The 24,951-nt window shown below is 42.7% G+C and overlaps 1 protein-coding gene across 5 annotated transcripts in view; it reads right to left on the reverse strand.

Annotated features, from left to right (window-relative positions):
* Nucleotides 1-24,951, reverse strand: part of SFMBT1 (Scm like with four mbt domains 1) — a 139,081-nt gene that overhangs the window by 40,673 nt on the left and 73,457 nt on the right. For all 5 annotated transcript variants that reach the window (XM_029051381.2, XM_029051376.2, XM_029051375.2 and 2 more), the window contains 8 exons: nucleotides 22,190-22,357; nucleotides 15,783-15,877; nucleotides 13,478-13,718; nucleotides 8,608-8,696; nucleotides 7,089-7,335; nucleotides 6,017-6,114; nucleotides 4,706-4,807; nucleotides 2,535-2,685 (listed from right to left, as the gene is read on the reverse strand). In XM_029051381.2, coding sequence (XP_028907214.1) covers nucleotides 2,535-2,685; nucleotides 4,706-4,807; nucleotides 6,017-6,114; nucleotides 7,089-7,335; nucleotides 8,608-8,696; nucleotides 13,478-13,718; nucleotides 15,783-15,877; nucleotides 22,190-22,250 — 1,084 coding nt within the window. In that variant the 5' untranslated portion in view covers nucleotides 22,251-22,357. The remainder of the gene's footprint in view (nucleotides 1-2,534; nucleotides 2,686-4,705; nucleotides 4,808-6,016; nucleotides 6,115-7,088; nucleotides 7,336-8,607; nucleotides 8,697-13,477; nucleotides 13,719-15,782; nucleotides 15,878-22,189; nucleotides 22,358-24,951) is intronic.

The following is a 24,951-nucleotide window of genomic DNA, read 5'->3' on the forward strand; positions in this document are numbered from 1 at the left end:
GCAAGTGGTAGAGCCAGCATTAGAACCCAGGTCTTCTGACGCCCAGACCCGGGCTCTTTCCGGTGGGTCACGGTGCTTTCCAATAGGTGCTCAATGAATTAAAGTAAGCTCCACTCCCTTCTCTCCTTATACTGGCCTGTCTGCACATTTCAAAAGAGAAAGCTTAGCGCTTGAGCCCTGGCCCTACCCTTCTCTGTACCTCAGAGCGAGTCACTATGGCTGCTTAGAAAATATATATTTTATTTTTTCCTCAAACATCTGGGGCAGGGGTGGTGGGAGGGGCCAAGATTGTGCAGTGGACGCAAGTAGGCGAGGAAATACGGTAGCTTAGGAACCTTTTACTGGTAGCGTGGACATCCCTAATAACATGCTTCGCACTCTTTTGGTTCACCTAATTTCCTGGATGATCTTGACCTACAGTTCAGCTTTCCTGTTCTCATTCAAGTGAGCTTTAAATTCTTGAAGATTTTTCCTCTAAAATGATTTCTCTTACTCGGTTAGTTACATATTTTACTTTTTCACTCCGTGGCAGGTGTTTTACTTGAACTTTTAATATAGTGTATTTAATGAGTCTACAGGCTTCCTGTAGACACTTTTTTTTTAAAGCTACTTCCTTTGGCCTTTTCCTTCCTTAGAGTTTCCAATTAATCAAACTTCTCTTTCATAAAATGTAACATCTGTGATGGTTTCTTTTGGCCTTCTACACCCCCAGAAAAATGGTTAAATGTTACAATGCTATAGCTTCCCCAACGGTTATCTGCTCACCAGATTCTGATCACTGTTCAGAACTGAATGCAGTATGGTTTCAATTGGTGGTTTTTAAGACCAGTTGTTCCAGAAGAGTCACTTAACCTAACCAAAGACTATACCCCATTTCTCGCCCTGATATGGTAGTTTGCACCACCATGTAAGGATAATTGAAATTTCCTACTCTTCTGGCCCCTGAAGTGTGGCAGGATCCCCTACCTCATCTCCCATTTTCTGTATTTACCTCATTTTCCTCATTCTAGTCATATGGTCTATAGTAGCCAGCCGCTCGTACTGATTGAGCACTTACTGTGTGCAGAGCACTGTACTAAGCTCTTAGGAGAGTACAACGGACACATTCCTTGCCCACAGTGAGCTTATAGTCATTGCTCATTGACCATTAGTGACCACTGCTCATAATGACCATTGCTCGTTAGTCATTGTGGGTGACAGCACAGTCCTACAGCAATATTTTTGCTGCTTCAACATGGAACTGGACCGAGGTCCCTGTCAAATGGAGAGAGGCGGCAGCCGAGGGAGCAGAACAATGGAAGAGTGGCGGCCGAACAGAGCTGGCCTCTCCCCATCTCTCCTGCTCCACCCCACCGGTCAGCCTCGGTCTCGTCACAGCCCCCTGCTATTCCTCTCTGAAGACATTCCTGACCCTTCCGCCGTACATGGCTCAGTGAAAAGAGCGTGGGCTTCGGAGTCAGAGGTCATGGGTTCGACTCCCGGCTCTGCCACTTGTCAGCTGTGTGACTGTGGGCAAGTCACTTCACTTCTCTGTGCCTCAGTTACCTCATCTGTAAAATGGGGATTATCTGTGAGCCTCACGTGGGACAAACTGATTACCCTGTATCTGCCCCAGCGCTTAGAACAGTGCTCTGCACATAGTAAGCGCTTAACAAATACCAACATTATTATTATTATTACTTCAGCATGGTGTAGTGGACAGAGCTCAGGCCTGGGGGTCGGAAGGTAATCCCGGCTCTGCCGCTTGTCTGCCGTATGACCTTGGGCAAGTCGCTTCACTTCTCTGGGCCTCAGTTACCTCGTCTGGAAAATGGGGATCGAGAGTGTGAGTCCCTCGGGGGACAGGGACTGGGTCCAACTCGATTTGCTTGGATCTACCCCAGCGCTCAGTACGGTGCCCGGCACATAAGTAAGCGCTTAAAGAGCAAAATCATTATTATTAATAAAAAGCAGTAGGACAGTTCTTGTTTGGGTAGATAATCCTAATTCCCATATTGGTGTTTCTGAGAACCAACCAGCACCTTTACCGTGTTACTATAGCAGAGTTATTCCAGTTATGGTCCGGTAAAATGGTCAAGAAATTACTGCCTTACGCTGTCTTTTACAATGTCATAACCTTATCTGTTACCTATCCCTGTACTTATAGAGTTTACAGACTGGAAGCAGAATATCCCGTTGAAGTTTTGACCTCCACACGTCTCTGAGACGCCAATGCTAATTATATCAAGGTTCTCATGCAGCTGCCAAGCATACCAAATCCCTTCCGTTCTACAGTGTTAGATTTCTAGTATTCATGTATATGCAGTTGCATATCTTGGCTTTACTTTTTTTGCCAATTCCCTGCCCGTTTCCCCATTTGATGGGTGGTCTAATTAGGTGTCATTGATCTCAAATGCCCTCCAGACCTCCACAACAGAATACAAGGAAAGAAATCGAGGAAATGGCTTTCGGCGCATGCCGTTTATCGATAAAACCTTTTAAACGAGTTATGATCCTGATGTACCGAAGGGCAAAAGGGAATTATAGATACATACCGGGAGGGGGGCTGAGATTTAATCCATTTTTCAGACTCCACTGCACCGGGAAAATGCCGTGACTATTGACGTGGCACACAAAGGATCGTTTTGCGGAGAGTTCTAGTCGCAAGTCGTCAATTTCCACCAGGAAGTATTTCTCATTGAATACCTGTGAATTTAATCAACAGGGAGATAAAAGTGTGACCTTTTATGAATGGCATTTCCACTCATAAAAGATTTAACAGATGAGGATTAAACGACGGCATTGTGCTTGGTAAATACGATGACACGACTGGGGGACTTAAACACGTGGGCCTCATTTCCAAGTCATCGTGCTTGTTTGCTGAGGTCTCCAAGTGGCTTGGGGAACCCCAGACCCACAAGTTCAGAATAATACAGGAGGATTGTGTAAATCCATGATGCAGCTCCCTCAGCCCTGAGCTGGATCACAGAAGCGCAAGCTCACACCCCACACTATATGGCTAAGTGGTGCCAACTCCAAACTCTTTTCTTCCTAAAACCTGAGGGGGCGGGGGAGGAGGAGGGCGCAGTTTGCAAAGGCTTTTATTCCTGTGTCTTGAAACATTCTAGAAAGAGAAGCAGTGTGACCTAGTGGATAGAGCACAGGTCTGGGCTCTAATCCTGGCTCCGCCACTCGTCTGTGTGACCTCACCTGTCAAATGGGGATTGATGCTGTGAGCCCCATGTGGGACGTGATTAGCTGTATCTGCCCCAGTGCTTAGTACAGTGTAAGCACATAGTAAGCATTTAACAAATGCCATAAAAAAAAAAAAGGAAAGAGATGCCCATTTCTTTACTGTGAACTTCAGGAGAAAGACATGAGAAACAAAAAAATACAATACAATAAAATAAAAATGGTATGTACCTTCTGCTTGGACTTGAAACAGAAACTAATTAAGGAAAATTACTCCAACCTTTACATCAGACAAGGCAAAGCATACTGTTGAAAAATAACAAAAAAACTTACTCCCTAGATAACCCCGTATATCCAGACACTTTAGTGAAATCTTTATCAAAGTTACAAGTAACAGTCATTTAAAAGTGATTTTCCTGCCAAGCTTATGAGAAAACGCTCATACATGGCTTCTTTCTACCCTGATAACCTGATTTGCACTGACATCCTCCCAGATGAAAAATGCAGAACAAATACTTTAGATGAGAAGGAAAAAGGAGGAATTTTGCCCTCTAGACACTTAGAAACCTTTGAAACTATGTAGCCTATTTTAAACAAATCATGTTTTAGGTTTCATCCCTTCAACACTTCTCTGTGCCTCAGTTACCTCATCTGTAAAATGGGGCTGAAGATTGTGGGCCCCATGTGGGACAACCTTATTACCGTGCGTCTACCCCAGCGCTTAGAACAGTGCTCGGCACATAGTAAGCGCTTAAATAACATAATAATAATAATTATTATTATGGTAACCCAACTACTCTGCAAAAGCAAGAGTGTTGGTATTTGTTAAGCGCTTGCTTTTGCAGAGTAGTTGGGTTACCATAATAATAATTATTATTATTATGTTATTTAAGCGCTTACTATGTGCCGAGCACTGTTCTAAGCGCTGGGGTAGACACAGGGGAATCAGGTTGTCCCCCGTGGGGCTCACAGTCTTCATCCCCATTTTACAGATGAGGTAACTGGGGCACAGAGAAGTGAAGTGACTTGCCCACGGTCACACAGCTGACAAGTGGCAGAGCTGGGATTTGAACTCATGACCTCTGACTCCAAAGCCCGTGATCTTTACAAGAGTGTCACACTTCTAGTCTTAACTGTAAGCTCCAGTCTTTCTCATAACACCCATATATGTATCTTTGCAGGGAGTATTGAATCAGCGTGGTGGAGGGCACACAATTAGGGAGAAATTAAATCTCCTCTTTTTATTCCTAGCTCAGTTGGAGAATGGAGTAGCCCTGTAAATGGACCTTAAGTCATCTAATATGAGGGACCTTTTACTTTGCTTTGACACACCCAAAAACAAGGAACAGGCAGAGAGGTGCAGCGTTGTGGACGCCTGTCCCTTCGGGGACTTCATGGAACTCAACAAGACCATTTCACATAGACCAAACGACAGACGTCTCAGGTAACCATCACGCTCCTGAACCGCTCAAGGTCTTCGACAGAGAAATGCTGACCAGTAAAACCCGACAACAAGGTTGACCCCCAAAAGTACCTTAATGACTGTAGCAGGAGAGATCACAAAAGGAGCCAGTGGATCCACAGCCTCTAACTTCATGCTCACGGAAAACGTATGCAGGCCTATCACTGGCTTGTCCTGAAATGTCAACAAGTAAGTTAGAGTGAAAATGAGGAAGTTTGAATTTGATGAACAGGATAATTTCAAGTGCATAATGTACGATTTCTGCTCCTTGACTCTTGTATCATCTTACCTGTGAGGGAGAATTAGGAAAATCGCCTCATGTCATATCCTCACTCACAGAGACGTAACTGTCTAGAAGGCAGCAGTACTAGTAGCATTTACTGAATGCCAACTTGGGCAATACAGAAGGACCTTACACTCGAACGGAGGAAAACAAGTATAAAAATATTTACAACTAGAGGTCAAAGATAAATAAAGCCGTCAAACATACCTGAGAGCTACAGAGGGGGTAATCATACTAAATGCAAAGGGAGCGTTGGAAGAAAAACAAAACTTATTTTACCTAAGCCATAGGTTTCTTTAACTATGGTTAGAATTTTAAAAGCTAAAAAAAAAAAATCAATAGAATAAAACACAAATCACCCAGAAAGATCATTTCAAGTCACATCTGTTAAAGAGAGATTGTAATTTTTTCATCAGAATCCCTTCCACCTCCCCAGGGTTCTTCAGAGCCAGCGGAGGTCAGACAGAGACACCCACAGGTATCTATATCTCTATAACTATACATATATAGATATGTATGGCTATAGAGCTATAGAGAGAGACATATTCTATCAAGAGTGTAGATCAATCTGCGTAGTATAAATCTATCAAAGTGCTCAATAAATACCACTGATGATGATCTATCGATATATACAGTTGTCGTTTGTATTCAAGGAAGACATCAGTAACGGTGAAGGTCACCTATGGGTGCGTCTGTTGCTGAAAAGACCCGTAGTCCCAGCCATATCGTGCATACAGAAAGTTTGTCCTTTATTAGGTTGTGATGCTTAATGTTTGCAACACCGGGCAATGTTTCCTCCTTTGCCTCCCCTTCCACACACAACTTTTGCTCAAACAGAATCACTCCCTTCTTAATGACAGTGCCCCACACAGATCTAGCCTGAGCCGCTGACTCTCACTTTTCAGCTGGAATGTAACGATGTCTGAAACTCTGTTTTACCGCAGGTAAAGAAAATATATGCCAATAAATTTGATAAATACCCTCCTAGAGCAAAGCAAAATACCCTCTTAGGGACTGTCTTCCAAGGTAATCCTTTTTCCTGAATCTCTGGATTATCAATGTTAACAGAAGACAGATCCACAAGGTGTGGTTGCTTTTACCTTAAAGAGGTCAGTCGGTAACAACGACTCTTCCTCCTCCTCTTTTACTTTCGTCAAGATCTCATTCCACTCCACCTCACTCTTCAAGTGTCTGATAGCTTCGGAAAAAGAACGAAGAAACACATTAAGTGAGAAGCCTTCTTTGCCCCAGAGAGAAGGGGAGGGACAAAATTAATCCCTTAACACTTGAGTGCCCAACTATGTTTCCACTCAAGGAACAAGCTGCTTGTTCTGACAAAAATCTCCACTCCACTGATGACTCAGACCCAAATATGGAAGGCTGCGTAACAGCTGTTACTGAATGCATAATAGCCTACAAAATCACCACGCTAACAGTTCACAGGTTATTTCAAATCAAAATGCTTTGGCATATCTTGAGTGCCACACAACTTCTAAATTGCTTTTCTTTATCCTCAAATTTCTGTAAACATAAAGCCTTCCTGCTCTCCTCACTTCCACCCATTTTGACCGAATGGGGGGTGACATCTGCCTAGAAGAGTACAAGGGCCATGAATCTAAAAAAATAAAACCGGAAGAAAAAGACAGGGTGCTGAATCTCAATTCATCATCTTCTCTCAGCCTTTGGCAGACATTTGTGAAATCACCAATATAAATGATCATACAAGGAAGGCAAGTAATAAACAAATGTGGTATTTGTTCAGCACTTATGACGTGCCCCAGTACTGTGCCAAGAGCCAGGATAAAACAGTGTGGCTTGGTGGAAAGAGCACGGGGCTTGGGAGAAAGAGGACATGGGTTCTAATCCCGCTCTGCCACTTGTCTGCTGTGTGACCTTGGGCAAGCCACTTAACTTCTCTGTGCCTCAGTTACCTCATCTGTAAAAATGGGGATTAAGACTGTGAGCCCCACGTGGGACAACCCGATTAGTCTGTATCTACCCCAGAGCTTAGAAAAGTGCTTGGCACTTAGAAAGTGCTTAATACTGTTATTATTATTATTAGATCTAATACAGTCAGATCCAATGCAAAACAAGATGCCCTGTAGGGACAGGATACTGGACTCATGTCTATTATTCATTTTATTAATAAAAACTGAAGAAGTCACTCAGCACCTAATGGGGGATGAAGGTCATATCCTTGTCGAGTTGCCCAGCCAACTTGATGAAGGAATGGATCCAAGTAGAATAACCACTGTTCAAACTGGTCAGAATTCTCCAGTCCTTCATAGTGCAACTTCAGTCTCCCCCCGACACTGTCTGCCACGTTAACGATCCAAGCACCCAAGGAATCCCGGAAATTCTGACACTCCAGTCTGGAGCCTGGTGCAATAAGATCCAAAGGATTCTTTCCTTTATGAAGCTGCAGGTCAGATGGTCAAAAAGATAAACAATAGAAACATTGCCAGTTAGAGAGAAATAAGGAAACCTCAGTTATGAGCCACAGTGTCTAGTAGCTTTGCATCTGTCTTTGGATTTTTGTATTAGCAATATCAGAGGTGACTGATAAAAGACAATTTCACGTCTTCCACCACCTCGCTGTTACTGGATACCATGTGAAATTTCCCATTGTAGACTACTGATCAACCTAAAAATCAATTACAGCACTTAGCATCCGAACCAAATTGGCTGGTTTTGTTTCAGTAAGCAGGCATTTTCTTTTCCACACACCCATGCTGCAAAAGAAAAACCTTATATCCCTAGCTCCACATACACTTCCCCAAGAGAGGACAGAGTAGAAGAGGCCAGAAGAAAATGAAAATTACCTTCTTGCATTCTAGTACTGCTCTTTTTTTCCAGTATTATCTATCAATGGTGGGGATGTGTTTGTGTGTGCTTTTGGGTATGTGTATGAGAGAGAGATGCTGTAAAGATGACATGGGAATCACCCACAGACAGACAAAGCGCATGTGAGCATTGGGAAGAATTCATTTCGGCATTAGGAGAGAGGAGTGATTAAAGAGTACTAATAAGTGATTGTCATAAAAGTAGTGAAGTAAACCTTAAGTTCAAAAAAGAAAGAAAATTTCCTGAACTGATGGAAAGGCCAAGCAATTTTGTTTAATGGAAGGAAATTAATTTGGATAACAGCCTTTGAAAAAATAACAGAAATAATACTTTGGATTTGTTTCCCGATAACTGTAAAGCAAACATGGACACGTGCAGTTCTCACAGAGATAAAAAACGCTGCAGACTTAACTGAAAACGAATGCGATCCTTAAATAAGCCTCCTTCCCCCCAAAGAGAAACACTATAATGGAGTAATCATTCATTTGCATTTCTGTAATTTACTTCAGAGTGCTTTACCTAGTTCTATTATTATGAAGTGCCGTCGAGTCGTGTCCGCTTCATAGCGACTACCCAGTTCTATACATGAATCCGAATGAAAAGCTCCCAAAAGCCAATCCCTCCCCACTGTCGAAGGGTGAGGGGTGATAGAGTGGGGAGGAGAGAGGGAGAGAGGAGGAGAGAAAGAGAGAGAAACTGACTCTTATTCCACCTCTACTTTCCAGCACAGCACCCATCTATCCAGCTGAAAAGATAAGCAAGGGCCTAGATCCATGTATACCCAACAGAGTTTCATTGGAGAAGAAAATCAATTTTCCCTAGTGATTCCATCTGCAGTAACACTTACACCCTCTAGCAGGTTAGCAGGAGCACTACAGGCTCCCTTCAGGGTCTGCTGTAGGAACTCATTCCAGTCCGAAAACTTATCTTTGATGCCTAAATAGGAAAACAAAATAAACGGTCAGTTCGTGTATCAGAAGCATTTCCCAATTCTTCGTCGACGGCTCATTCTAACACTTTTTTTCGCTTAAATAATAATGTTGGTATTTGTTGAGCGCTTACTATGTGCAGAGCACCGTTCTAAGCGCTGGGGTAGATACAGGGTGATCAGGTTGTCCCACGTGGGGCTCACAGTTTTAATCCCCATTTTATAGATGAGGTAACTGAGGCACAGAGAAGATAAGTGACTTGCCCACAGTCACACAGCTGACAAGTGGCGGAGCCAGGATTCGAACCCATGACCTCTGACTCCCAGGCCTGTGCTCTTTCCACTGAGCCACGCTCTAACTCGGGCCGCTTTTGTTCCTCTACAGCCAGAGTTCACTTGAGACCAAATCCAACCCCTGTATAAATGATTCCAGATATGAAGGTTGCATTCATTCATTCATACATTCGATAGTATTTATTGAGCGCTTACTATGGGCAGAGCACTGTACTAAGCGCTCGGAATGGACAATTCGGCAACAGATAGAGATCATCCCTGCCCAATGACGGGCTTAGAGTCTAATCGGGGGAGACAGATGGACAGAAACAAGACAACATCATCACGATAAATAGAATCAAGGGGATGTACACCTCCTTAAGAAAATAAAGACGGTAATAAAAATATATACAAATGAGCACAGTGCTGAAGGGAAGGGAGAGGGGGAGGAGCAGAGGGAAAGAGGGCTTAGCTGAGGGGAGGTGAAGGGGGGAAGGGAGAGAGAGCAAAGGGCCATCTGCTAAAGTCACTAAGGATTTAGTCATCTCAAACTTTCTGAATGTTTTCAATTTCACTTATGAGGAGGATCAGCTGTCTCTGCTCTCTTTAATTTGAACCCTTAAAATGATCCGTACTCCAGTCAATTTTTTTACTTTGGTAAATCAGCCATTCCATCTGAGTTGGAATGGGAATCTACTGCAGCTGGATAATGATACTGAACACCCCCTAAGAGCATGAACTGGATTTTTCATTCTGGTTTACTCTTCAAAATGCTTAGCCCGGTGCTCTGCCACTGAACAGACTATCAATGGACTTAGAGATTCACTATAGTTGCATTAAATGTCATCAATCTTCAGGAATTCGACTGTATAATTCCATTGTGTTAACGTTTTAGTACAGATTTCTCAGAACGGATAGCCCAGAGGTACTTTTGAAAGGCAACAAAATGAAGCTGGAAGATAAAAAATAAAATTTGGCATCTTTCCTGGGAAAATAGCACCCTAACGTCACTCAGTTGACAAAATCATGAAGACACGATCCCTCCTACAAAGTCCTAGGCCCAAGCGAAACCAGCAAGGTTTAAGACACAGATGGGCTGAAGTAGTTCAGTAGATAGTGCGTAAATATCTACAGAGAAATGCACACGAAATCCAGGATGAGAAAAACATTTACTGTACTAAAAGTAGTGACAGTAGAGTAATAATACTATTTACTGAACACTCAATGGGAAGAATTCACTGCACAGCAGCTCCGTAACAAAGAAGAGACACGTTCCCTAACACGACTTTACACTTAATGGGGAAGACAGACATAAAGATACTCACAGAGTACTCAAATACTTGAAAATAGATCTAAAAATAGATCTAAATAAAAGTGCTCAGAATGGATATGAATAAGTACCTAAGCATTAGAAAAGGTTGATGGGTTTGGATGAATTGGTGTGCTTGGAAGTGATTGAAGGGGGTGAGATTTTGGGAAGGTTTTGAATATGGGGAGACCTGGGGTCTGTCTGTTGTAGGGAGGGAGGGCCTTCCAAGGGAGGGGAACAGCGTGAGCAAAGGGATAAGGCGGAAGTGTCAGGTACAATCAGAAGGTGGGCTTGGAAGTGATGAAGAGAGCAAGTTGAGGAGTAGTAACCAAAGAGTGCAAATCCGTAAGATGGGGTGAGTTGATGAAGAGCCAGTTGAGTTTCGTTTTGGTCTGAAAAAACACGGGAAATGGAGAGATACGTGCTGCTTGATGCCTCAAGATGATCAGTGCAGTAGCCTACGGGACAGGTTGTAGCGGGTAGCGGCCGAAGGCAGGGAGACCGGCAAGGAAGCCGATATAGTCTAGCCACGAAATGACCAGAGCTTAGATCAGGGTGGTAGCTGTTTGGCGGAGGAAGAAGAATGGATCCAGGAAAAACCGGCAGAATATGGTAATTGACTGTTAGACCTGGAAGAGCCAGGACTCGAGGATGACACTGTCCGTGCGTTTCCGGGACAGGGAGGTTGGTGGTATTACTGACTAAGATGGGAAAGTTAGTTGAGAAGAGTGGGTTTAGGGGGAAGGGGGAATTGTTCTGTTTTAGACATATTGAGGTACTGTGGGACACAGAGAAGATTTTTTTTTCATATGGGTAAGATGCGTGTGTTCGAAGTCAGATGGAAAGGAGTCTTCAGGGAGTGAGATTTCAAATAATAATTGTGATTTTTTAAGTGCTTACTATGTGCCAATCACTGTACTCAAAACTGGGTAGACATAAGGTAATCAGGTCGGTCATACATGGGTCAAGTCTAGGTAGGAGAGCAGGTATTGAGTCTCCATTTTACAGATGAGGAAATTGAGGAACAGAGCAGTTAAGTGACTTCCCAAGGTCACACAGCAAGCAAATGATGGATCCAGGATTAGAACCCAGGTCCTCTGACTCCCAGGCCTGTGCTCCTTCCACTAGGCCATGTTGCTCCTTGACAGGGGCGGAGAGTGACAGCAAATGATTTTATGGGGTGAGGAGAGACAAGGTCAGAGGTACAATAGAGGGAGTGGATTTAAAGTGCAGACAGGAAACCTCCTCTTGAGAAACAGCTGGAAATCAGGAGAAAGACAAGGACGCAGCTGTACGGTAGTGAGGAGCTGATGGAGGCGGGCGGGACTTTGGGAATCTCAAGCCTGACGGCTTCAATTTTATCAACAATGTACTCTCAAAGGTTAGCGAGGAAGGCACTGAGGGGACTAGGGATTTCAGGAGGGACCTGAAGGTCTGGAAAAGTTGGTGGGGGAGTGTGAGAATGGGAGTCAATACAGCAAAAGCAACATTGTGGGGTGAAGAGGTCAACTCCCCCTTTCCCCAGGAGAGAGGGAAAGTGGGAGAAGGCAAGTGTCCCTCAGAAGAAGAGGGGCAGGGAAGATCTTGTCATCAGGTGAGAGCCAAGTCTCAGTGATGGTGAGGAGGAGCTGTGAGAGGGCCAGGCTAGGTCAAGAGTGAAAGGGATGGGAGCGGGATTTCTTACGACCACAGTGAAATTGATTTGGGGGAGAGAGGGGTAGGATGGATGGGGGGAAATGCAAGGGATGGGGCGAGGACACACGTATAAATGCTATGGCATGAGTCATCCTCTATTCCTGGAGACATGTTGAGTTAACTAGCAAAAATGAAATTCTCCTACAAGCCTAGGCTCTGTCATTAGAGTGTTATTTTGCAGGACAGAAAGTCACATCAGCACCACAAACCCAATTTATGCTAAACAGTTATTACCAATCAAATGATAGGCACATTTTGAAAGTATAAGGGAAGACTAACACATCAGAGATGGAGTAGACAGAGATGGTGACAGAGGCCATTCTCCAACAGCAGTAAGACAGCTGCCAAAGACTTTCTTCTATGGTATTTGTCGAGTGCTTACTATGGGTCAAGCACTGGGGTAGATACAAGGAAATCAGGTTGGATACAGTCCCTGTCCCACAAAGGGCTCACAGTCTAAATTGGAGGGGGGAGGATTTAATCCCCATTTTACAGATTTTCCATCCCTATTTTCCATCCTCTTTGTGAGAATCAGATTTGAGAAAGACTTTTTCCTACTGAATTTGTATGGGGATGTAATGTTTACTCTTGTCATATCTTGTATGTGTCAGGCATTATAGGTTACATTATATATCTTGTATTTTTATTGGGGATTTGTGACTACTACTTTTGGAGGATGATCCATTTGATATTGGATCTACCAGGCCTGCTACACAGACTGGAAAAGGGATAGAGGGTCCCCTTGGTCACTAATTATGATGTTTTTTCCTCCGCACCTAAAGGATTGAAATGTTTATTCCTGATTAGTTGACTTATACAAAGCATCAATTTACACTGGCTCTTGATTGAAGTTTGAAATTTGCCTTTTTTTTTTTTTAAGAATGCTCAGCTTGAAAGAACAAAAACAAAGGCATAATATCTTGATGAAAAAGTTAAGAGGGCAGAAGGTGAAGTGGCTCAGAGTCTAAGAGTATATATTTTAAAGAAATTAGTTTCAGAATATATACATCGAACCATCCAATTCTATGGACATTCCTAATTTTACATGACTTAAGGCGGCTTCTCCAAAGAAGAAGCTGACTCCTTGTACGATTCTTGTCTTATGCCGTCGAGTCGTTTTCGACCCATAGCGGCACCACGGACACATCTCTCCCAGAATGCCCCGCTCACCACCTGCAATCGTTCCGGTAGTGTATACAAAGAGTTTTCTTGGTGAAACTACGGAAGCGGTTTACCATTGCCGCCTTCCGCACAGTAACCTCGAGTCTCCGCCCTCGACTCTCCCGTGGCGCTGCTGCCACGGATGGCCTTCCACTCGCTAGCCACTGCCCAAGCCAGGAGTGGAATGGACAGGCCTCTGCTTGACTCTCCCTCCCGTAGCCGAGACTGGTAGAGGACTGGAAACTCTCCAGGTGCAACCCTGAGAGGGGCTTGTACGATTACCTAATGACAAACAAGGCTGTCGGTGGAAACGCTCTCAGGCACTCTTAATTCTTATGGGATTTCTATTACCTGCAGGAGCTTTGAGAACCTTCTTGTTCTGTTCGCACCACCCAATGGGGTGTAAGTCTGCTGTCATGATGTCGCACCAGAAGTCAGCTTTGCGATCCTCGCCATAGCCGTCATATCGTAGCAGAAGGAGCTGCCCGCAAGTGGTGACGATTGTGGCAACCCAGTAAGTGTCGTGATCTGTTTTGACAGCAACTTCAAGCTTCATGCCAGGAGCAAATCCATTCTGTAAACTTGTATCCACCTACACAGAAAAACTCCATAATCACCAGAGCACTTTCTGATCAGAAAATACTCTTGTAGAACACATTTCCTTCTCAGGGAGGCTTTTCACACTCAGGCACTAAGCAGTGAACTCTATAGAGGAAAACCAGATAAATTCTATTTCTAAGCACGTGAGTAATCGGATCAGAACAGGAGTGGTCAAGTTTTTGATGACTCACTATAAATTGAAGAAGAAAATTAAAAACGGAAACCAAAAGCAGTGTTCTGTGGGCAGTGTTTCAAGAAAACCACTAAATATTCCCGGAGCCTCAGGTAAAGTATTTCCTGCTGATAGCTGGATAAAACGTCAATTTTTACAAGTACTTTGCAGGAAAATTAACTAGAGGTTTGCAATAGACAATTTTTTTTAGCTCTTCTTTAACAAGACGAAAGGGTTTCTTTCTTGTTGTTATTTTTTAATGATAATTGTTAAGCGCTTACTATGCGCCAGGCACTTTACTAAGCACTGGGGTAGATACAAGTTACTCAGGTTGAGCACAGTCCTCATGTGAGGCTCACGGTCTTAATCCCCATTTGACAGATGAGGTACCTGAGGCACTGAGAAGTGAAGTGACTTGCCCGAGGTCACACAGCAGACAAGTGGCAGAGCCGGGGATTAGAACCCAAGTCCTCTGACTCCCAGGCCCACACTCTTTCCACTAGGTCATGCTGCTTCTCTGAATTCGAAAGAACAAATTACTCAAAGTCAAAAATGAGCTCTAATGTTAACAACCAAAGAGAACAGATGTAATACGCTCCAAATACATAAATTTCTCAAGTGCAGAATTTGCTTCCTACCCAGTGTCAAGTAGGTGCACAACTTAGTGACTGGGAGCCCTGAAGCTGTTTGTCTTCCCTCTTTAGGAATGTTCAAACTAGCTTGAAATTTCAGTGATAGAAAAACAAATTCCAATCCCTCAGTAAAAATATAAGATATCAGATTTCTACTTAACTAATTTTTAGCTTTGGCTTACATTCATTTTGGGTAGCGTATTTCCCTCCGCCAAATTTACAGGCAAGAGAAATTAGGCAGCAGCAGATTGAAAAAATCAGCTGGCAGCTGGTTAACCAGGTGAACACTGCTAGGGTAGCATATTTGAATGGGGAGTCTTGTGAAGGTGCGAATGTATTTTTAAATGAAAAAAACTTGGTTTATTAGCATAATTATTTATCCATTTGAACATCTGATTAACATCAATTGTAACTCAAAGGACTTTCACGGCCACCAGAGGGCTCTCGTGTTTTTCCAAAGATGAAAGACATTCAAAATGATTGAAATGTAATTAAAAATACTGTCGTACGAAGGCAGTCAAAGCAAGATGACGATGGATTCCAAACATGGAATCCACATCTGTATGCTCTATCACTTCAAAAGAAGCACAGTGAAATCCTTCTTGATTCAGAGACTTCTCCACTAACATAAGACCATCTTTTGTACGCCACGCTGAAACAAGTAGGGATTACACCTGAAGGTTAAGTAAGGGATATGGTGCAGTGGAATTCCCGTCCCCTTCGAATCCACCAGACAACAGCTCTCGCCATTTACAAAACCCCTCTGGAATTCCACCTCCTCTCGGAGGCCTTCCTGAATTTGTTTTGCTTTCCTCAGGTCACATCCTCCTAATTTTTGTGCCGCTTCTGCACTCATAACCACCCAGAGCCTTTCCAAACATATAGACTTACTCTCCTATTTAAGCACTTACTCATCTACATATCCACCTTTCTGTTCTCATTTTCCTTCTATCTATAATGATTCTGTGTCTGTCTCCCCTGCTAGATTGGCAACTCCTTGGGAACAGAACCAGTGGGTTCTAACTCTGTTGTACTCTCCCAAGTGCTTAGTACAGCGCAATCCATACAGTAGGTACTAACTAAGCACTATTGATGGATCGATAACAGACCTACCCACTAAAGGAATCGTGAGAAAACTTTCTCTGAGAGATCTAACACCCAAACCCTCCAGGGGCAGCTGCAAGAAGTAGAGGCAAGGGAGGGGGAGAGGAGGAGCAGAAGACAAAGGCAAGAAAACAAAATCATTACTTACATGCTTAAAGGACCCATGAGGAACTGCTGTGGTTCCTGTGTCTTCCAGATATTCATCCCAGTTAAATTCCACTTCCTCCATACCAGATCCAGCGTCTGGAACACATATTAATAATAATAATAATAATGTTGGTATTTGTTAAGCGCTTACTATGTGCCGAGCACTGTTCTAAGCGCTGGGGTAGACATAGGGGAATCAGGTTGTCCCACGTGGGGCTCACAGTCTTAATCCCCATTTTACAGATGAGGGAACTGAGGCACAGAGAAGTTAAGTGACTTGCCCACAGTCACACAGCCGACAAGTGGCAGAGCTGGGATTCGAACTCATGAGCCCTGACTCCAAAGCCCGTGCTCTTTCCACTGAGCCACATTAAATAATAATACCACGACCATACCAACTATCACTATAATATTGTACGATGCTACCCTCTTCTGTGCACCAGAAGAAATATCTGGGGCCAAGAGGACAAACGATTTGTCTGAGGTCACCCTCAATTATTAGAGGAACCAGAAATGGAACAGTCTTTCTGTTAGTGTGCTGCTTCCCAATAATAAGTAAATGTCTTAGTTTGAAAAGAACTTGATAAAACACAGTACCCTAACTTTGAAGGAAGAGGTTTCCTAATACAACCATACTATAGTTCTTCTGGGTACATAGTGAGGAAAGATCTCTTGTTATTCCTACCAGCCTGTTCAGGCACATACACACGCTAATGTCTCTCTGCCCCGCCCGCTTTCCTCTTCCCTCCTATACAGCTGAACCTCTGTCTTTGGGCAGAACAAGACCCAAATCATCCCAAACAACACATTCTTCATATTTTTAAAAAATTTCCCAGGAGATTTCAGTTTCTCTGTGTTTTGTTGGGGGGTTTTGGTCACTACTGTTACATTTGTTGAGTGCATTCTTTGAGCAAAGCACCTTACTAAGCACAGGAGTATGAATTTGGAACCTACAACTCATGAGCTCTATTTGGCTCTTCTTGGAAACAAATGGAATTCTTTGAACCAAGGCATCCATACTATGGGAGTCATGTCCCCCTCGCCCGGCGTGGACTCAGCATTGTAGAGATGACACATTCAGCTTCACCCCGACAGCTTATCCCGCAGGCAGTGGCTGGTCGGTCCTGACCCTTTCAGCCAGAAAGGGGTGGAGGTGGAGCCAAGATGGTGGCTCTACTTCTTGTCCTCTGCCGGCAGGACGCAATCCACCCAAGCCAAGGTATTGGTGGGGTTCCCGTCATCCTCACCAGATGGCAGGATGAACTGGTGCTGTTCCTTTTCCCTCTCAGCACCTCCAATGCCCATGGAGTTGACCAGTCCCCTACCCCAACAGCAAGCTGCCCACCAAACCCTATCCCTCCTCAGCCATGCTTTGGCACCCATCTTAATCCCTTTCCAAATGACAACCAGTAATAACTTCGGTCCCTTCCCCTCTTTTTCTTTCCTCTCCGTACTCCTCTACCACCTCTTTTCTCTCCCCTCCCAAGTTCCATTAGAAAATGGCAATGTAAACGCAATATTAACTTGAAATTCTTCTTATCATTATTACATCTCCACAGTGAAGTAAGCTACATTAATGTATGTTCAAATCGTATGATTAGCTCTTTGGGCAACTGGTCAAAGGTTTCATTTTGTTTGGCTCTTCTTCACAAAAGGTTTGCCAACTCCTGTGCCACGGAAAGGTTCAAGGTTAATATTTCAGACATGGTCCTTGGTCCATAGGGGGCTCACAATCGAACTGGCGATAGACGTACAAGGCAAAACAAACAAAAAAATCCCCAATAAATATAGAAAAACCTGCCGTTTGACAAAAACAGCAGCAGCAGTAGCAGCAGAATTCGTGAAGCGCTCCATTTTTTCCCTGACTTGCTCCCTTTGTTCAACCGCCCTCCTGACCCCACAGCACTCGTATAATAATAACAATAATAATGTTGGTATTTGTTAAGTGCTTACTATGTGCAGAGCACTGTTCTAAGTGCTGGGGTAGACACAGGGGAATCAGGTTGTCCCACGTGGGGCTCACAGTCTTAATCCCCATTTTACAGATGAGGGAACTGAGGCACAGAGAAGTTAAGTGACTTGCCCACAGTCACACAGCTGACAAGTGGCAGAGCCGGGATTCAAACCCATGACCTCCGACTCCAAAGCCCATGCTGTTTCCACTGAGCCACGCTGCTTCTCATTACAGATATACATATCTGTAATTTATTTATACTAATGTCTCTCCCCACCCCTCCGCCCCCGCCAGACTGTAAGCCCCTTTTTGGGCAGGGAATGTGTCTAAGGTTGTATTGGACCCTCCCGAGCGCTTAGTAAAATGCTCTGCACGCAGTAAGTGCTCAATAAATATGACAATGAATGAATAAGACTTCACTACTGTAAGGGCAGGAAGGGGAGCAGGAGGGTAGGGGAAGAATGCTCGACTCCATGGACTCTCAGGACCCCATCTTTTCACCCTGATTTGCTCCCTTTATTCACCCCCCAGCCCCACAGCACTTATGTACGTATCCGTAATTTATTTATATTAATGTCTGTCTCCCGTTCTACACTGTAAACTCACTTTGAGTAGTGAATGTGTCAGTGATACTGAACTCTCCCAAGTGCTTAGTACAGTTCTCTGCACATGCTAAGTGCTCAGTAAACATGATTGAACGATTGATTACCTGGGAGTCAGAGGACCTGGGTTCTAATCCAGGCTCTGCCAATTGCTTGCTGTGTGACCTTGGGCAAGGGAAAACTGCCCTATGCCTCAGTTTCCTCAGCAGTGAATGGGGATTATATACTCTTTCTCCATCCTTCTTAGCTCCATGTGGAACAGGGATGGTGTCCAACCTGATTAATCTGTACAAACCCCAGAACTAAGAACTTAGAACTTGACACATAGTAAAAGCTTAACAAATGTAGTAATAATAGTAATAATAACAACTGAATGCCACAGTGGAGGGTGGGGCAGCGGAGGGGAGAATAGAGGGTTGTGAGGATCCCTTAAAAGCCGAGATCCTCATGAACCTAAGACTATTTAAGGTGTAATCATCGCATTTTCAGAAACGTTTTCTGAGATGAGACTATGCACTGAATGTTCAGGAAGAAGTACAGAGGGATTCTTTTTTACAGACAGCAGCTGCAATCCTGGATGTGAGGATTCCAGATGAAATAAAGAGGAATACAAACAAACACTGCCAACGGTTTGTCCGTTTATCCAGGTCAAAAATTAATTTATCTAATGTGGGATTAGGGTAAGAAGTGAAATTCTGAATGCCCTTCTGTAGAGTGGAGTGAAGAACAGACAGTGCCTTGTACAGACCTAAAGCATTCAGTATCATATTTTCCTATGATGTTAGTCTGTGGGGCAGCTGTGCTTCTTATATTTAGCTATGGTCATTTCATACCCACAGAAGGTCAATTATGGTCTATGCTTCCACATTTCCTCCAGAAAAGTGTGCAACGTTTTTGAATTAGCATATGTCCTAGATTCATGATTATGACATTGTTATCACAGCCCTGAGTGAAACAGGCCTGTCCATGAAAGGAATCATTTGCTTTTATTCTACTCTGGTAATATTTTAACAGGATTAGAATAAAAGAAATAATCGGCTATTCAATTTCTGTTTATTAGACCACTACAGTAAAGATATCATTACGCTACAACTTCACATAAGTCTATTTTGGTAAAGTATAGCTAGACCTAAACTCTGGAATATAATTAAACATAGCATTTTAGTTGTCTTTTGTTGTTTACTTTCAAGCGCACACTCCACAGAGGATTGGTTTTGGGATATTTCTTTATAATGTTTGCGTTCCCAAGATTTAAGTGGCCTATTTCTCCATGAAGGTTAAAGTGCTGCGCTTTCATCTCCCTGAATTTGTTTAATATTATTTGATGGGGAAAGGTATGAAAAGCACAATGATGTATTGCTCTTTAATTAAAATGCCGCATCATATTAAATGGCGAGCCCTCAATTTTTTCCACTTCTCTAATTGTACAGACAGACAATAAATATATCTTAAGTCACATCCATTGAAATCTACACTAATTAGACTTCATTTTAGAGGATTCAGAAATATTAAAACATTTATTTGAGAAAATGCATTTTCCCTCTAATATCAGATCAGAATCGGCCTAAAATTACCCAGAGTGCCCAAAAAGTGAATAACGGTGATCAGTATCTACAGCCCGTTTTTACCGTCTTCCCAAGAAGGGTTTAATTAAATCAAATCTGCAGATTAATGAGCTGTTCTATATTAAAAATCGGATCTCAGACAGTGCAATCTAGGAAGCAGGAGAAGAGATGTGCGGTAGACTGTAAGCACATTATGGGCAGGGAACACGTCCGTTAATTCTGTTGTACTGTACTCTCCCAAGCGTTCGGCACAGCGCTCTGCACATCGTAAGCGCTCAACCAATACGACTGACTGATTGATAGAGTCCCGTAAGGCTGAAAATTCTCCATCTGGCCCTGCCTGCTCTAGTTTGAGCTGAGACGTAGGACTACGGCAACCAGGTCTGACAAGGGCTGGACGAGAGGGTAGGCCAAAATTTGAGATGGGGGTGCGGCCGAATTTAGGCGGTGCTGTCACACATAAATGGCATTTCCTGATGCGCTGCTGGGAAGGAAACAACGAGGTATGTGCGAATAGGTCACCAGCGCCCTGCACTTTCCAGCTGCCGAGCCCTCAGAGGCTTTAAATTGGGAGAGCAAGAGAAGGGCCCCGAGATAGGAAGTGTGGAGATTGGCTCCAATCTAGCTGAAGTGTATTCTGAACTGACCCAGCCCAATCCGGTCTGTGGATCGGGCTCCGGATTCATGCGCTTCGCCCAAGCTCAGTCAGCGCACGAATCCGGACTCTGCCACTTGTCTGCTGTGTGACCTTGGGCAAGTCACTTCATTCTCTGGGCCTCTGTCTCCTCATCTGTGAAATGGAGATGAAGACTGGGAGGCCCACGTGGGACAAGGACTGTGTCCAACCTGATTCTCTTGTCTCTGCCCCAACGCTTAGTACAGTGCCTGGCACATAGCAAGCGCTTAAATACCATAAAACAACAAAACAAACACTAACATTGGAAATCTCCAGAACTGCCCTGCCTGTGTGAAAACCTGTGTAAAAAGCAGCATTCTTATGTTAGGATAAGGTTAAACTATTCCATTACACTGCTTTCCTATCCAACTTGCCACGGGCTTTCCTCGACTCTAAAATACCACTACTGTCACCTGTCAATTGTTTCTAGGTTAACTATCTTGTAAGAACATGGAAATGAATAATTGAAATTCCACCTCCTGCAATGAAATGAGCAGGCTTAAGGGGAAGCTTCTGCTTCAGGTGACACCACTGCTAAGATTCCTGGAGGTCTCTTAGCCTTGAAACCATATACCGCAGCTCATTTCTTCATACCTTCAGTTGTAGATTAGCACTCAGTCCATCCATCAATAGTATTTATTGAGAGTGCATTGTGTGCCGAGCACTGTACTAAGCGCTTGGGAGACAACAATACCACAGAGTTGGTAGACACAATCCCTGCCCTTAGGGAGCTTACAGTCAAACGGGGGACATGGACATTAAAATAAATTACAGGTAAGAGAAGCAACTGAGCCTATGTACATTAAATTCATTGATTCAATCGTATTTATTGAGCGCTTACTGTGTGCAGAGCACTGTTCTGAGTGCTTGGGAGAGTTCAACAATAAACAGACACATTCCCCGTCTACAACGAGCTTACAGTCTAGAGCGGGGGGAGACAGATTCCGTTTAGAGCACTTATTTTTTTGCAGAGAATTCAGAACTACTTGGTATAAGCAAAAGCCTCCTCTACAGTAATCGTTTAGACTGTTAGAATCCAGGTTTTAAAGCAGCACAAATAGATACAGTATGTCCCTTAAGATCTGTTAACGATGATGTTGAAGGTAATATAGTGAGACCTAAGAGAAGTTTATAAAATTCTTTGCGTTCCTCAGATTAGGTTTTACATGACCTCAAGTTTTATTATTACTACCAGCCCTCTTTTGCACCTTCAAAGGGGGAGTTTTCATTCCCAGAGGAAAGGCAAAGTAGATCTAGAAACAGTTAATCAATTAGGCCTATGAACTTTCGTTCGATTTTAGAGATCATATTCATTTGTTCAAGAATTTTAAATCTGTGTCTCAGAAATTGTTTCCTTGTTTCCCCCTCTAGACTGTAAGCTCATTGTGGGCAGGGAACGTGTCTATCAACTCTGTTGCATTGGGACTCTCCCAAGTGCTTAGTACAGTGCTCTGCACATAGTAAATGCTCAATAAATACCAGATTGATTGACTGATTCGTTCCTCACTTCACCAACTGTAAGTTAAAAATACAGCACAGTACACAGTCCATCTACTTAAATCTGGGGCTGATCAGAAATTTCACCCAAAAGACAGAATGTTACTCTAATACCTGTGTCATATTGTTGTTCTCCGTTCATCTCCTCAGCACTTGGACCACCTTGCTCAGGCATAAAGCAAAAAGAAAATGTCTCAGAGGCAGGCCCAGCCACTGAATCCTGGGCACCTAGAGCTCTCTAAGTTTTCCTCAGCAGACATCCAAAAGGTCTCAGTGACAGGGCTGAAAAGCAAGCAAACAAAAGTTTAGCAGCCTGAAATTGAGAATCTGCTTTTTAAGATAATAAGACCAGACATTTGGCTTACTGTTAGGGGGTGGGGGGAGAAAAAAAGATTTTTCACCATTTATACATCTTTTCTTCTAGTCATCTTTGTTCTTCTTCCATTGGTAAAACCTGTTTGACCTAATTTCTTCTCCCTAGCAACCCACTGAAAATGTATATGTAAAAACCATGTAATTTCTCTCTGAACGCAGATGAAAAGAAAATACATAGGTAGAAGAAACAGGACTCAGGGAAAGCTCATAGCATCACTTCTGTTTTGGAATTCATCAGTTCTAAATGACAAAGACATATGTACATATATAGGTATATGTATACACACATACAAATGCACACACATATTTAAATATATGCATATTATATATATATTTCAACAAGGTACAATTTCAATCTATAAATGTTTTTAAACCTTCCTCCTCTCCATGCAGTTTCTTGAAGTAGCTAACATTAAGTTGCAACCCATTTTCCATAATAACACCATAACTACAGTACCCTCTAATTTCTTTTCTGAAAGGTTCGGTTTTCAATGCTGGGTTGGCTAAGAGGTGAGATTTAAGGCATAATTTAAGTTTTCCCTCAAAGCAGGATTTGTCAAGAATGTAACCTCCATGTTACAGGAGAATGGGACTGCATGTGGATTTGGGGAAGAGGGAAAAACTGCCTGAAACCTGCAGCTTTATAGTGTGTTAATCCTTAATGAGAACAACACATTTAAACAGCCATATTTGGCAATAATAATCTGATTATATACAGTTGCAGTCATCTTTATTTCCAATGATCTTAAAGAATTACATGATTTGACATAGGCATGGAGTAATTCCATAATTGCACATAAAGGACTGACCCAACTGAAACGTAGTGACGCAATTAACAACCTACAAAGACCAAATACCCTCCCCTCCACCCTATTGTCTCCCCCCACACCGCCACCAACGCACTTAAACCCTGCATCTCTGTGAGCAGGGAATGTGTCTGTTAAGTTCCTCTGCTGTACTCTCCCAAGCGCTCAGTACAGTGCTCTGCACACAATAAGCGCTCAATAAAACAAATGATTGAAAGACTGTCAGAGAAAGTGTGCTAAAATAGGTGACTGAACCAAAACAAACACATGGACTCCAGTGTTTTGCATTTGGCCTTCCCAAAAACAAACATTCACCTGAAATCCCAGTCAGTGAAACACTGATTCAACTATAAATGTAGAGGAGTTAAATCAATGCAAAATTCTGCTCTTATAGTAATATTAACTTATCAATATGGCATAGGGGTCATTTTAAAGTTTGCACTTAAGTACGTTAGCAAGTTAAGATTCCTCCGGCAATGCCAACCTTGGCATTTCTTTTACATTTGAAGCCTTGATGACTTACCAATGGAGACTTTAAGGATTTAAAAAACTGCCTACTTATGTAGTTTGGAGAACCCTTTATATACATCTACTGGAAAATTAGTAGAGTGCATTTTATAAAAGTGATTTCATGGCCAAAAGGAATTCAGGAGAGAGAATATAAACTCATCCTATATAAGTTATATTATCTACATGCTCTCACAATTTCCTGTGGGCAGGGAACGTGCCTACCAACTCTTTTGGACTACACTCCCCCAAGCGCTTAGCACAATGCTGTGTACACAGTAAGTGCTCAATAAATTCCACTGATTGAATATCACTTGGATTACAGCCAACGAGCCATCAGTTCATTGTTTTAATAGGAACAAGAGAAATAAACTGATGAAGTCATTTTATTTGGAAACATCTGTTAGGGATGCCTGCTTATCACCAGATGGTTAGCTATTTTTCTGCAAGTGAAAAACTTGTATGTCATCCAAGCTTGGCGTTCGTGGAAACTAAGTTTATTTTGCATTTATTTCCTTATATCAGTTCATGAAAAACAATTTTATGATTTTTTAAAAAAATGGTATTATTTTGCATTACATTCCTTTACCAGTACATTTTACCATTAATATTTTACCTTGCAGGCTCCAAAAACATTATTAAGTTATTCACTTGAGAAGGTTCTGCAAAACTCATCCTGACCTATTTGACCACGAGTCTATTTCACTTCTAAAGGAAATTAGAGAAACTGTTAGACAGTCGACCCTTAAATTTGTTTGTTTAGAGTTTAAATGGTAATATCATAACCATTTTCCATTATTTTATTCCCTTGTTAGATGTTAGGCCAGAACAATTCATCACTGTTAGATAAAACTGAAAACCCTAAACAGTGTAAGTGAACAAGGATCAGAATGCAAATTCACTGTTCAAACACGGATGACCAAAAATATAGCCGGAAAAAAGCAAATTGAGTTTTTACGGCCTTTCAGTTTTAGAAACCAAAAATTATATGGCACACAGTCCCCAAATATGCCCACCAAATATCAATACTGATAAGAGGTAGTAGCATTTCTTGAGCACTCACTGGGTGCAAAGCACTGTACTAAATGTTTGGGAAGTACAAAAGTGACACATTCCCTGCCTTGTCTGCTGCGGGAACACGGGCAAGTCACGTAACTTCTCTGTGTCTCAGTTAACTCATCTGTAAAA

The sequence above is a fragment of the Ornithorhynchus anatinus genome, chromosome X1 (assembly GCF_004115215.2).
Source record: "Ornithorhynchus anatinus isolate Pmale09 chromosome X1, mOrnAna1.pri.v4, whole genome shotgun sequence".
In the NCBI taxonomy this organism is placed as follows: domain Eukaryota; kingdom Metazoa; phylum Chordata; class Mammalia; order Monotremata; family Ornithorhynchidae; genus Ornithorhynchus; species Ornithorhynchus anatinus.